This window comes from Desmodus rotundus, chromosome 2, assembly GCF_022682495.2.
Source record: "Desmodus rotundus isolate HL8 chromosome 2, HLdesRot8A.1, whole genome shotgun sequence".
Taxonomy (NCBI): Eukaryota; Metazoa; Chordata; class Mammalia; order Chiroptera; family Phyllostomidae; genus Desmodus; species Desmodus rotundus.
Window position 1 is genome coordinate 13,092,795 of NC_071388.1, and position 13,652 is coordinate 13,106,446.

The window sequence follows — 13,652 nt, forward strand, 5'->3', positions numbered from 1 at the left end:
TTAAATGACCTTTTAGAAATGGAAAGTGACCAGTGGACTAAAAGCAAGTGCCCTCTAACAAAGGAATGGGATTAATGTTTAGAATGGGGAATTGCAAAGAGAGGGCTCGCAAGGCTTTCACACCGGGGGATGAATGAGTAGGACCTCTGACCCAGGGCCACCGGAAGAAGCAATACTTTGCACAAAGTTGACTTTTATTTTTTTTCATTTTTCCCTGACAGCCTCGTCATGTGTTCAACATGCTAAAGAAGTATGTCCGTGCCGAACAGAAAGACAGGCAGCACACCCTAAAGCATTTCGAACACGTGCGCATGGTGGATCCAAAGAAAGCTGCTCAGATCCGGTCCCAGGTAAGCACACAGTGTGAGCTTGCCTGCAGCTTTGGCGAACCAGTGTCCTCGGTCTCTGAGTCAGATCTTTCATTATTCCCAGAGTGGCTGTGTGTGTTAGGCAGCTATTCTTTCATACCTGGTAAATTCTAAAGGCTTGGCTTAGGGCAACATGGGGTTTGGCAATTTCTGAATTATTAATAAGGAATATAAAAAATCTTCAGCGTCTACTGCTACTGATTCTCAAAGGAGCCATTTAAATCTCTGATGACTAAAATGAAGAAAACAGAAGGTATATAAAGCAAAACCTCTAAAATTGGTTCAACTAAATCGTGGTAGGCAATCAGAAACTCAAAATACTTGGGAGTAATGTGAGCCTGTAATAAATATGTTTTATGCTTCTCCATTCCCAAAGGTTGACAACTGGCATCTACCGCTGGAAATCTGAAACTGTACATTTCTTTCAACAGAAGAATTTAAAATACATCTACACAATGTTTCATGAATATCCAGTCAAAACATATTCTCATCTATTTACAAATTTGCAAAGCAATGGAATTAGGACATCAGAGGTTATTTAGGGACCTCAATATTAAGAACTAGAGTTGGATGCAATGATCTTTTTAATTGGCTCTGTATTTTATGGTTGCAAGCATACAATATAAGGGGAAGTTAAAAACAGCTCTAAAGTGAGAGAACAAAGAGTGGGAGAAGAAGGAAAATAAGGAAGCCCTTTCAGGTTAAAACTTTCAGCAGTGTTTTGCCAGTTTCATTTTGAAGTGTGTATCTGTCTGTGATGCTTGGTAAGGAAAAGAACGTCCTTACTCCAGAGATGGTTTACCTGGAGCTGTCCCCTTTGATGCAGGTGATGACACACCTCCGTGTGATTTATGAGCGCATGAATCAGTCTCTCTCCTTGCTGTACAATGTCCCTGCGGTGGCCGAGGAGATTCAGGATGAAGTTGGTAAGTAAGCTGTTCTTTCGATGCTGTGCGTAGCCACACGTTTTGCTCCTCTAGCAGACAATCAGAGAACAAGTTCATCTGCATCAGCAATTACCAGTGTCCTCGTATGTGGAAGGAGAAAGAGCAGATTCCTTTGAAATAAAATGCTGGGGAGTGGAACTCTTATCTGAGCAATGGCTTCAGGTCTTAATTACTCACTCTTATAAAAGTGGGGAAAGATGATGTATGGTATGTTTGTGCAATGATGAGCCATTTATTTGCTTTTACTTGTCAACAGTTTCCTTCTAATTTTGTCAGTCTTGTAAATATCACCTTAGGGTGCTTTGATACTTTACAGTGTAATGAAGACAACCCTTCATCTTTTCATCCTTTAATGCTTTATTGTCATAAGCTTTGAGAGGCATTATATCCCCATTTTATAGATGAAAAAGCTCAAACTTACAATTTAAGAAACTTTCTTGACTGTGTCACACATATCCTAAGTAGCACAGCAAAAGCACAAAACTGTTACTTCTGACCTTGAGGTTATTGTTGTATTCAGTAATTCCCATCTTTCTGGGAACCCCTCCCTCGCCGCCCTACCCACAATGATTGGGTATGATGATTGTCTGAACCACGTTGTTGTTTAAACTTCATTAAACAACATGTCCACTGTCTTCTATGAAGCTTTTAGTTTGAAGTAATCATACACTCATAAGAAGTTGCAAACATGATACAAAGTCCATCGTGCACTTCACCCACCTTCCTCTATAGCCACATGTTACAAACTATGATACATTTCCAAAACCAGGAAATTGACATGTGTGCCCAGGATCTTTTCTGTCCCTAGTTGTCCTGATGACATCTTTAATACTTCATATAAGTTCTCCCCTCTCTGTGTTTCCTGGAGAAGGGAGTAAAGTAGCACATCATTCTTTACAAAGCCCCCAAATGCCCATATCTATTTAACTTTATCTCACAAAAGTGCATAGATGGCAATTACTCTAGTGAATCTTTCAACATAAAAGAAATGTATGTAACCCTGGAGATTTGATGCATAAACACTCAGCAAATAAGCAATATGTGTGTGGTATGTGTGTCTCTCTGTAGACGCAGCTCATCTGAAATCCAAGCAGCCAGGGTGTTGTAAATGGGTAGACTTATAAGAATTTCTTCTTTCAATTGTCCAAAACACCTCTTGGCTTGCGTTTTACATTTTGTGCCAAAGCTATTCTACTCTTTCTTTTCTAACATACTGCTTTGTAACTGTTGTTTGTATTATTATCAGTCATGTGTTTGACAGGTACGAGAGGGTGATGATCTGATAGTACTGTGTACTAACAAACCTAGTCAGGTCTCCTCCAGGTTACATGCATTGAAAAGAACTATATCATCTAAGCTTTTGTTCAAAAGTGGAGCTCAGTGCTGAGCAAGCTCTTAGGAGGATAGGCAGTAGAGCTTTTAGTCCGCACCGTGGACTGGAGGCAGGATTTCCAATTAATTTTTAACTCTATTAAGTTTCCATAAGAACGAAATATTCTTGTTAGATGTATTTGTAGGATAGAAATGTGTAAGGATTCTTTAAAAGGCTGTAGTTTAAATAAGTATAAGAAAATCTTTCAGTAAGTTACAAAGGGACAAAAATCAAAGACATCATCATGTTCTTATGAACTGAAGCTCAAATCTTCTAGATGAATGTATCTTTGTCTTATAGCTCTCTTAACAAGCTTACTTTCATGTATATGTCACTTAATTGAGGTGTTGCCGGTAATCCCAAGCTGTAGAAGAATAATAAGCCTCTACGAAGGACTAGAAAGTTGATGACCACTAATAATTCATTCTCACCCAGTAATTGTGGTTGACTCTTTCTAATTAAATTACCAGGACTTTTTATTCAGCAGGAGAGTACTAAAACAGTGGCCACTAATGAGTCATCCTTCCACAGGACAGATGGTGATTCAGATATCTGGAGTGTTGCAGAATGCCTAAGAATAGGGCCACACAGTAAGCTTCAAATCTCAGTGACAGCAGGATCTTTAGAATCATTGGAATCACCCAGATCATTGGAATCATGGAATTTTCTTTTAAAAAAAGAAACACTCAACTATTCAGTTGGATTAGCAGCACGTTATTTTTAATATTTTTGTCATTATCAATATACTAGACACCAAATCTTGAAAGATAATCCTTTAAAAAAATCTTTCTGGCCTCCATGTTTAAATGACTGTTTCCAAAAGAAAGAGAAGCTTGCAATAATGAACTTCCATTACATAGACGTGTGCACCATTTCAGCTTCTAACAAAGCTTAAGGAGAGAGAACTCCCTGGGGAGAGTGGCCTTTATGGCCTGTGATTTTAGTTGTCTTCTGTAGTTGTTCCTCATGTGAAAGAACATTGAAAAAGACCTCACTTTCAAAGTAGGAGTTGCCATCAAGTAAGATTGGCGTGGGTGCTGATCGTTTAAGCTGAGGGTATTTGGAAGTCCTTTGTAGTATTCTGTTTACTTTTATGTTTGAAAGTTTGCACGATAGGTGTTGTTTCTTACTTTCTAAATAGGATTCTCACAGATTTCTTCTAATTTATATCTTGTGCATTTAATAGTTTCTAATTAATAGTTGAATGCCTTGTCATTAGTCCGACCTGTGCTTATCTGCCTTTTTGTGTATAATCAAACTTTAGAGTTGGAGTCAGTTCTGTGCAAATAGGAAAGATGATAACATTCAGAACCACTGGCAAATGGACAAGAGCTGAAAGTACCTATAAATGCATGCCTTTTATGTAAAAGTTTGTGCCAATAAATGTGGGCAATGAGGATGTGTTTAATGCAGTAAAACATCTACATTAAATGGAGAGAATTGCAAACGTTTAATTAAATAAGGGTAACAAGTGCTCTTTGGGTGAAGTGTTAGCCCAGTCTGCAGAACTGCCGGTATCTTCAGCAGTACAGGTTTATCTGCTGCAGTTAATTTATGCTCCCATTCGGGTAGAATTCTCTGTTGTGGATGAATAAAGAAGAAGCTGGCCACACGGGAAAGGAGGAAGCGCGAGAGTGGGAATTGCCGTCAAATTACTGAGAACAGCAGGGCAGAACTGCCTAGAGCACAGGATCCATCAGAATTCTGTTCACAAACTAGACTCAAATTCATAGGTCTGATATCCCGTCGACTGAGTCCCAGTGACATATGCCACTGTTTCTCACGCATTTCTCAAACTACAGTCAGTGTGAGTGAAGAACTCATGTGTTCTTCTTGAAATTTACTCATTCTACAGTTTCAACTATGAGTTCTCCCAACTCTCCTGTACTTACTCTCCCTCCTCTCCCTCTCCCTCTCCCACGATTTCTTCTAAATCTTAAGGCATCGATATTCTGCCCTCGGTATTCATGTGATCCCTGCCCTGTACACTCTCTACCCTAGTTCAGACCCTTATCCCTCCCTCATGGGTTCCACGAGACTCCGAACTCTAACCATCCTGCCTCCTGTTGCACCACGGCCCCTTCTACCCAAATTCTTCCTGTTCAGGGCTGACTGCGTTCCCAGCTTAAGTGCAAGTAAAACCTGTACATGCCTCTTTTTTGCTTGAGAAGCATCCTTCAGTACTCAACTGAAATGCCCGTGCTCCTATAAAGTTTTGGCTAATTTGCATAGAGAACTAGAGAGAAGAGCAGGCATCTGAGTGACAGCCAAGTAGCGAAGCCGTGAGTGTCTGTTACTGAGGATGTTGATGGTCCCAGTTCTTTAAGAACGTTCACCCCGAAGGTCGAGGGCCATAACAGAGATGTGGCAGATGGTTTGGGGAAAAATTGTGGACTGACCTTCTTTCACAGCCCCTTCACGGAACCAAGCCCTGGAGTACTGGGCCATGTCCACTCGAAGCGGGGTTTTCTTGTAATCCACACAAATGCACACATATGAGCTACTGGCAACACTGGTGAATTCAGCGATAGCACCCCCCATCTACAGTCCAGAAGAAACTGCACTCTAGAGGAAGGTCAGTAAACTGCCCTTAAGAGACAGTTAAAGTGATGAAAGTGGAATTGGGGCCAAGACTGGCACAAGCCCAAACTCGTGGTCCTTATGCTCTCCATTCTCCTCTGTCAGGTAGAATTTTCTTCTATTCTCCTTAGCTTCAGTGTCTAAAGCACTGTGTATCCACCTGCAATACAGCACTCTGCCTGGTGCTTAATTATTCGTTTGCATGTCCTCCAGCACGTCCATCCTTTGAGCTCTTCCAGGCCGCGTCTTGGTCATCTCTGCATCCTCAGGATCCGGCAGAGGGCCTGGTGCTTTCTAGGTATTAAGAGTAATCACAGACAAGGTTGAAACAACTGCCCAGACTGCAGCGTAGGCGCTTCTCAGGCTTGTCAGGTGGACCCCCGGAACCCTAAAGACTCACCTGGGCTCCTTCCTCAGCGCGAGCACAGCGCAGCACACAGCAAATCTTTCCACGGCCACAGCGCTCTCTGAAGCCCTGTGTGGTCAAGCTGACACAATCAGTGGGTGCATTAGCAAAGCCATCAGAATAAAGACTAAAGCCAGAGTTCTGAGGGCTGTCATTAGTAACATTTCCTAATTGCTGTGCATCATATCCATGACACTGTTATTTGGTCATCTGCCCAAGTCACATACTCGGACACTTGCTGTTTTAAGTGCGTCGTCTGGTTTGACTGTCCCGACCCCCACAGTCTAAAGCCATTTGTTCCCTGTACTTCACTAGTCTGTGCGATCATCAAACTGCCCTGTCAGTTGTTTTTATAAAAACTTGCCTTTTGTTAATAATAACTTTTCAATTAAGTTTGAGTTATTAAATGCAGGTTCCCAAGCACAGTTATTTATTAATGTTTTCCTTTTTTAAAAAACACAAAAGTTATTTCCATGCAAATTATGAGGTTTTCTGACAAAGGAGGCTCAAGGCGTTGTTTGTAAAAGGGAAAATTCCCCTTATTCACTTAAAGTAGCTGTTTTTTTCATTCAACAAGTGATAGAATCATTATTTTAAAGAAAATATACCTTTTCGGTGTCCATGTTCTTTTTCATCACCTTTGAACCCTTCAAAAAGGCAAAACCCCTTTGTTTCTACTGCTGTTTGGCTCTACCTTTGCTGTGTCAAATTGCTGTTTCAAAATTATTGGACTTTTTTGCCCTTCGTAGTCTTCCTTAAATCTATGCTAAACAGATTCTGTTTTCCTCTCTCTATTGGCACCAAGGTTATTTATCAAAGTGCTTCATTTTGCAGCTACCTCAAGGCTAAAAATACTGGAGCGCTCCATTCAGAGACGGCTATTTCACAGAAAGCTCTAAGGGCGAATTTATGAGAAAGACAGTAGGGAGGAAGGAGGTGGAAGGCATCATTGTTTCCTACCCCCTGTTTTTTCTCTTAGCATTCAAAATTAATAAAAAACATGCATTATTATAAACCAGGTGTTGGAAGGATCTCTGGCAGAGCCAACCCACGGCGAATGTGGTAGGATTGAAATACACGGCAGCAGATCAAGGAGCTTGTGCTAATGAAGGAATGCTTAGAGTTTCTCATTCCATTTGACTGTGGCCCCTTGATAAGGTTTTCTACTCTTCGGGAGAAAACACAGCGTGCCGACTTCAAGAACAGTGTTGCCATTCTCTGTGCTTAATAAATCTATTGGTTTGGGGATTTCATGAATTCAGAGGAGTCTGTGTTTAAACTAGACTATTTACAGCACTAGCCAGATGAACAAAATGGAACATTCGCTACTACTGAGAATTTTAAGTATCCTTATGTTTAATTGTTACGCAAGGAATGGTATCAACCAGAAAAGAAATTGTAAAAGTAAAGAAAGAGTTGTTAACCTATTCTGCTTTTATTCTTTGTTTTTCATTAAAAAATTACGTTTAAGGATATGTAGATATTATATTTTATAGCTGATCGAAGTATTTGAAAACAAGAACATTTATTTATATCACACATTACCAAAGATGTGTTTCTTCTTTGGTTTTATGGTAGTTTTTGATGCTCCTTTTCATATTTTCTGCAGTATTGTTGCCTGAATTACAGATATGACCAATGTTTGTTAGCCTACCTCTAAATGCATATTACCCCCCTATTAGCAAAACAGCTAGCTCTTCCAAAATACAGCCACTAGTTTTACTTACCTTTTAAATAAGGTACACTTGCCCTGTGACACTGTATCGGTTTCACATATGACGGGATGGTTCAGTCTGTGTGTGTACCGTGAAAGGGTCACCACGGTAAGGCTGGCCAGTATCCATCTCTTTACATAGTTACAAATGTACTGGTTTTCTTGTTTGAGGACTTTGAGGCTCTACTCTCTTAGCAACTTTCAACTATGTAATACAGCACTATTAATTGTAGTCACCAACCTGCACTTTACATGCCCATGACTTCCTTTATAGCTTTTGGCCCCCTCACCCATTTCGCCTCCCCTCCCACCAGTCCGTTCTCTGTTATCTGTGAGCTTGGTTTTTGCTTGCTTCTTTGTTTGTTTTGTCTTTTGGACTCTACATGTGAGTGAGATCATATGATATTCATCTGCATCTGTCTCATTTGTTTTACTTAGCATGATGCCCTCAAGGTCTGTCTGTGTTGTCACAGATGGCAAGATTCTCTGTTTTCATGGCTGAGTAGTATTCCTCTGTGTGTGTACATGCGTGCACATCTTCTTTCTCCATTCGTCCATCGCTGGACGCGGAGGTGGTTTTTATATTGCGGCTAGTGTTAATATTGCTGCAGTGAACATCGGGGTCCGTGTACCTTTTAGAACCAGTGCTTTTGTTTTCCTCAGACAACCCAGAAGCAGAATTACTGGATCATGTGGTACATCTATTTTTAACTTTCTGAGGAACCCCCACGGTGTTTGCCATAGTGTCTGCCCAAATTTACATTCCCACCAACAGTGCACACGTGTTCCCTCTTCTCCACGTGCGTGCCAACACTTGCTCCTCCTGGTTTTCATTTGTATTTTTCTGATGATTAGTGGTGTTGAGCATCTTTTCATGTGCTTGTTGGCCATCTCTATGTCTTCTTTGGAAAAATGTCTATTAAGACCTTTGGCTCATTTTTAATTAAGTTTTTTTTGTTTTGCTGTTGTGTTGTATGGATGCATTCTTTATATATTGTGGATATTTAACCTCTTTCAGATATATGATTTGCAGATATTTCCTCCCATTCAGCACTATGCCTTTTCATTCTGTTGGTTTCCTTTGCTGTGCAGAAACTTTTTTTAGCTTGATATAGTTTCACTTATTTATTTTTGCTTTTGTTGCCTTTGCTTTTGAAGTTGGATCCAAAAATTCGATACCAAGATCAGGGTTAGGGAGTTTACCACCTATATTTTCTTCTAGGAGTTTTGTCGTGTTAGGTCTTACATTCAACTTTTTAATCCATTTTGAGTTAATTTTTGTGCATTATGTAAGACAGTGATCCAGTTTCATTCCTTTGCATGTAGCTGTCCAGTTTTTCCAACACTACTAGTTGAAGAGCCTGTCCTTTTCCCATTGTATATTCTTAGCTCCTTTGTCATAAATTAATTGGCCATACGTGTGGGTTTATTTCCGGCCTCTCTGTTTTGTTCCATGGATCCATGTGCCTGTTTTTATGCCAGTACCATACTGTTTTGATCACTATAGCTTTTTAGTGTAGTTGGAAATTAGGGAGCATGATGCCTCCAGCCTTTCTTCTACCTCAAGAGTGCTTGGGCTATTCAGGGTCTTTTGTGGTACCAAAGAAACTCCTATTTATAAATGAGAAAATGAAAACGCATTGTCAAGTGAACCGCCATATAAACAGTTTAATCTTCACAATTGCAAAGGATATCATGACACTAGCATCCAAGTTCTCTGATTCGTTGACGGCCATGTGCATATGTCTCTAAACAGCAAGATACTGCCCTGTCTACACCAGTGAGTTCACACTTCAGACCCATCTGGTTTGTAAACAGTCTTAGGAGGTCACAGCCCTTAAGCATTGGACTCGCCCGCAGTGGCCGGCTTAGTGCTTTGTGTACATTTCGTGCTCTCTGTACATTTTTTGATGTGATATTGAAGCCATCATTTGTCTTTAGGAGTTTAAGTATTGAATCTGTGGACGCAGCATATGTGTCATCCAGCCAATCCATGGAAGTCATCAGTAAGGTCCTTTAAAAGTTCCCCTTTCACATGATGTATGGTAATTATTGACATAAGTTATGTGTGAAAACAGCATTAGTTTTTCTGAATGATGTCTATAGTTTTCTCTTCTGGCAAATAGATATTTTCTGAATCTCTAATCCATAATTGTAAAGGAAAAGTCATTCCTTTGACAATATTAAAAAGAATACACTTTCTAGGAAGAATGAAGATTAATGGTTTCATTTAACACAAATAAGCATCATCTGTATTGTTCTGGCAGACAAATTATAGACATTAATATACATAAATCCGTGTGGTGTATTGATCTCGTTTCTTGTCATCCAAATGAATACTCACGATCGTTAGATGGTTTAAGTATCAGCCGTATCGTTCACTTCGTGCTGTTGCGGTGGCTCACTCTGGATTATTTCTTCTATCCAAATAAATACGTGGGGTCTATTCAGATCTTTTGCCTGCTTTTTAATTGGATTCTTTACCTTTTTATTATTGAGTTGTAAGAGTTATTTATGTATTCTGGTTACTGGACTCTTAACAGATATATGATGTGAAAATATTTTCTTCCTTTCTGCAGGTTGCCTTTTCACTTCCACTTTCTTCATATCATTTGAACACACAAAATTTTAAACCTTGGAACAAGTTCAATATCAGCTGTTTGTTGTTGGTGCTTTTGCTTTGGTGTTATATTTAAGACCCATTGCCCAGTTCACGGTCAAAAAGATTAATACCTATGCTTCTTTCTATGAGTTTTATAGTTTAGATCCAACAGTTAGACCTCAGATTCATTTCTAGTTAGTTTCTATATGTGGTGTGAAGTAAGGGTCCAACTTCATTCCTTTGCATGTGGATATCACAGGTCCCAGCACCATTTATTGTAAAAGACTATCCTTTCAAGACTATTGAAAAAAAAGACTATTTCATTAAATGGTCATGGCACCCTTGTTTAAAATTAGTTGACTGGAGACGCAGGGGTTTGTTACTTGATTCCCAGTTCTATTATTTTATCTCTATGTTGATCCTTATTATAGTACCACACCGTTTTGATTACTGTAGCTTTGTAGAAAGTTCTGAAATCAGGAAAATCTTCTGCCTAGATTCTTTTTTCAAGATTTCAAGACTGTTTTGACTGTTTTGTGTGTTTTGCTTTTCCATATCAAGTTAAGGTCTTTTTCTGTTGCTGCACAATAAAAGGTGTGGGGAGTTGGAATTTTAATGGGGATTGCATTGGATCTGCAGATCAATTTGGGGACTATTGCTATTGTAATTTTTTAGTGAAATTTGTGTAGCCCTGTAACTATTTGGACAGATAGCCACTATAAGACGAGTCCACTTGATCCTATTTAGGAAGGCTAATATTCAGAAGTGGCAGGAAAATTGATTTAGTACACTGTCACTTACTCATCTAAATTTTGATGCAGTTCGAGCAAATGTCTCTGTGAGCTTTGCCCTGAGTCATGACCATGACAAATCCCTAGTTTTGTCTGTTTTCATGCCATTCTCTTTCGTGGGCATTTCCACCACGTGGGCGAAACCTGAGGCAGTGCCTCCCACAGGCTCTGCTGATTTCTGGGATGATTCAGTGAGGTTCCGGGTTGTTGGTTTTTTAATTAACTCACCAGCTTTTACGTATGGCCCTGTAATTTGCATCAAAAGCCAAAAAGGAATCCTAATGACAAAGATGGGGAGGGAAGTCAGACCACAGTGGTGGCTGCTAGACTGCTTCCTGGCATGGAACCCTGCAGCAGATGTGTCCTGGTTTTATTTTTGTGGCGTCTTGGGAACAGCCAATGATTTCAGACTGGGACAAGGGCTCTGGTTATTTTTTTTTTCACAAGCCGCTGCCTGCAAGGTTCATATTTAAAAAGAAGGGAATAAAAATGATAGTGATATGTGCCATCCTAAATACAGAGATACATTCAAACTGAGATTGGTTTTGAAACACATCCACAAAGACTAAGTGGGAAGGAAAGGAATATGTTCATTCCCATGTGAGACAGTTCGGAAGGAAGGAATGCTAATTTGCATCTTGCCATTCAACTCAAATAAATATCGCAATATATTCGCCAGATAAGCCCCATTACTCCGGGTTAGCTATTCCCCTGTCGTACGTACTGTGGGCTACTTTAGACAGTCAGTCACAGACAGTGGGGTTTAACGTCTTATCAAAACTAAGTGATCAGTCTGATAACTTGTTTCAAATTATGAGCCATGTGTCCAAAGGAATGTTGACTCCATGTAAATCAAAACACTGTTCAGAGAGAGTCTTCTGGACTTGGAGCGAGAAACAGGTGGTCAAAGGACCGAGACCAGGTTGTTACTTTTATTTCAACCACTATTGACACATCCGTTGACCTAAGACAGTGGATTTAAAATAACTTGTATAGCGTGTTTGTTGTTTATAAATATTCATTTACATGTGTCATGGAAGCTTGAGTTAAGTCCTATTTATTTCAAACAGCAAAAAATGATACTTGTATCATCTTGTGTGAGTCTCTGTGTCTTTATTTTTGCTTTGTGTAGCATTTAGATGAGTGTGCCCAGCCCTGGTGAGCAGATAGAGGGACTGTGTGTTCAGCTTCCTCTTGACCATTAAACTTGATAAAGCTGCCCCTAAGGCTAGTTGAGATCAGAGACATTATCCTCTTACAGAAGGAAGAAGGGGCAGCTGCAAGTCTCAGGCTGCTCACAAGCAGTAGCCTGAGCCCCCCTGGCCTTAGCAAACTATTCATTTCTTCTCTTGCAGAGCTCAGAGGCTACAGCTTCTGAAGCTTTGCCAAGTTATGAAGGAACTTCCTGAGGCGTGAGCGGGGGTACAAAAGGGAACATATTATATTAATATGATTATACTTATTAGCATTTCATACTGTTTTTAATTAGGAAACTAGAAGCAAACCAGAGTTCACATTCCAGGTTTTGGGCATGGAGTATGGGAAATTGAGAGAGATATTGCTGTTTGAAATTCTAAATTATTTATTCTTTTGCAAAATTCTTTCTTTATATTTTGCTGATGGTTACTGAGCCTTGAAAGAATTTAAATGGGTTTACTGTCAAATGAGAATCAGTAAGTTTGATATAAAGGAAAGTTGCCAAACATGCTCTTTTTGATGTGACATACACTGAGAAAAGTATCATATATGTAGCTGGGCTGGAAGGTATTAATCACTCATAATGTGGCCATTCTTTGTTACATTAAAACTTTTTTGTGTCTGATGATAATGACAATATGCTTCTTGCTGTATATAAGTTTCCAATAATACCAATATATGAAACTTTGTTAGTAGCTGCAATTTTTAAATTGGGACTGTTTCCTAATACAAACTTTTGTTAAATAAAGAGAAAACTAACTTTGCTGTTCCCACTGAGATATCTCTAACGCATTGGTTGTCAGTCACCACTCCGATCAGGTGTAAGGCAGCGTTAAAGGGTTTCAGCAGCATCTGGACGGCGCTCGCCTCAGCAGCACATACACTGAATTGGGGTTAACGTGGCTCCTGCACAAGGGTGAGGTGCAGATTCGTGCAGCGTCCCCTATTCTTTATTCTAACTATGAGTAACCTAGAGTACCAATTGATAGAAACTGAAAGTAGAATTGTGGTTGTCAAGGCCTGGGGTGAGGAGGGCAGCAGATGGATGGGGAGTTAGTGTTTAAGGGGTACGGTTCCAGTTTGGGGAGATAGAAAAAGTTCTGGGGACGGATAGTGGTGGTGGCCGCACAGCCCTGTGAATGTACTTGGTGCCACTGAACTGCACACTTGGAACATGGTTAACATGTGAGGTTTGTGTTATTAATCCATATCTACCACAGTGAAAATGGGTGTGTGTGTGTGTGTGTGTCTGTATGTACTCCTGTCATTTGCCATTGTGAGTAGCAAGGGGATCCCAGAATTCTTCAAGGATTTTGAATCTTCAGTAAGTATTACTTAAATGCCCATCATATGTCAGATTCTGTGCTCGTCACCAGATGCACTTCAGGTACAGGGCACAATCTTTCCGCCTCTAATTTAGAGTCTGCTTGGAGAGACTCGGGATAAATGCAGCTGAGAAAGAGGCTGCACTCGGGAAGCTGAGGAGTGTCGATTGCTGTGTCTCTAAGCATCAGATACTATCATCTGACAGCCGTTCCTTACAGCCACTATCACTCACTGAAGATTATTAGAGAAGATGGAACCTTAGTTCCAACTGGTTCAGCCACGTTATTTCAGAGGCTCAGGGTGACTGTGATATCTGCCCAAGGTCACACATCTAGTTAAGTAAACTACA

General features: G+C 40.1%; 1 protein-coding gene across 6 annotated transcripts in view; it reads left to right on the forward strand.

The window, feature by feature from the left end:
* The window catches only part of APP (amyloid beta precursor protein), a 238,273-nt gene that overhangs the window by 178,652 nt on the left and 45,969 nt on the right, over positions 1-13,652 (forward strand). For all 6 annotated transcript variants that reach the window (XM_024562633.4, XM_024562639.4, XM_024562643.4 and 3 more), the window contains 2 exons: positions 222-350; positions 1,195-1,294. In XM_024562633.4, the coding sequence (XP_024418401.2) occupies positions 222-350; positions 1,195-1,294 (229 nt within the window). The remainder of the gene's footprint in view (positions 1-221; positions 351-1,194; positions 1,295-13,652) is intronic.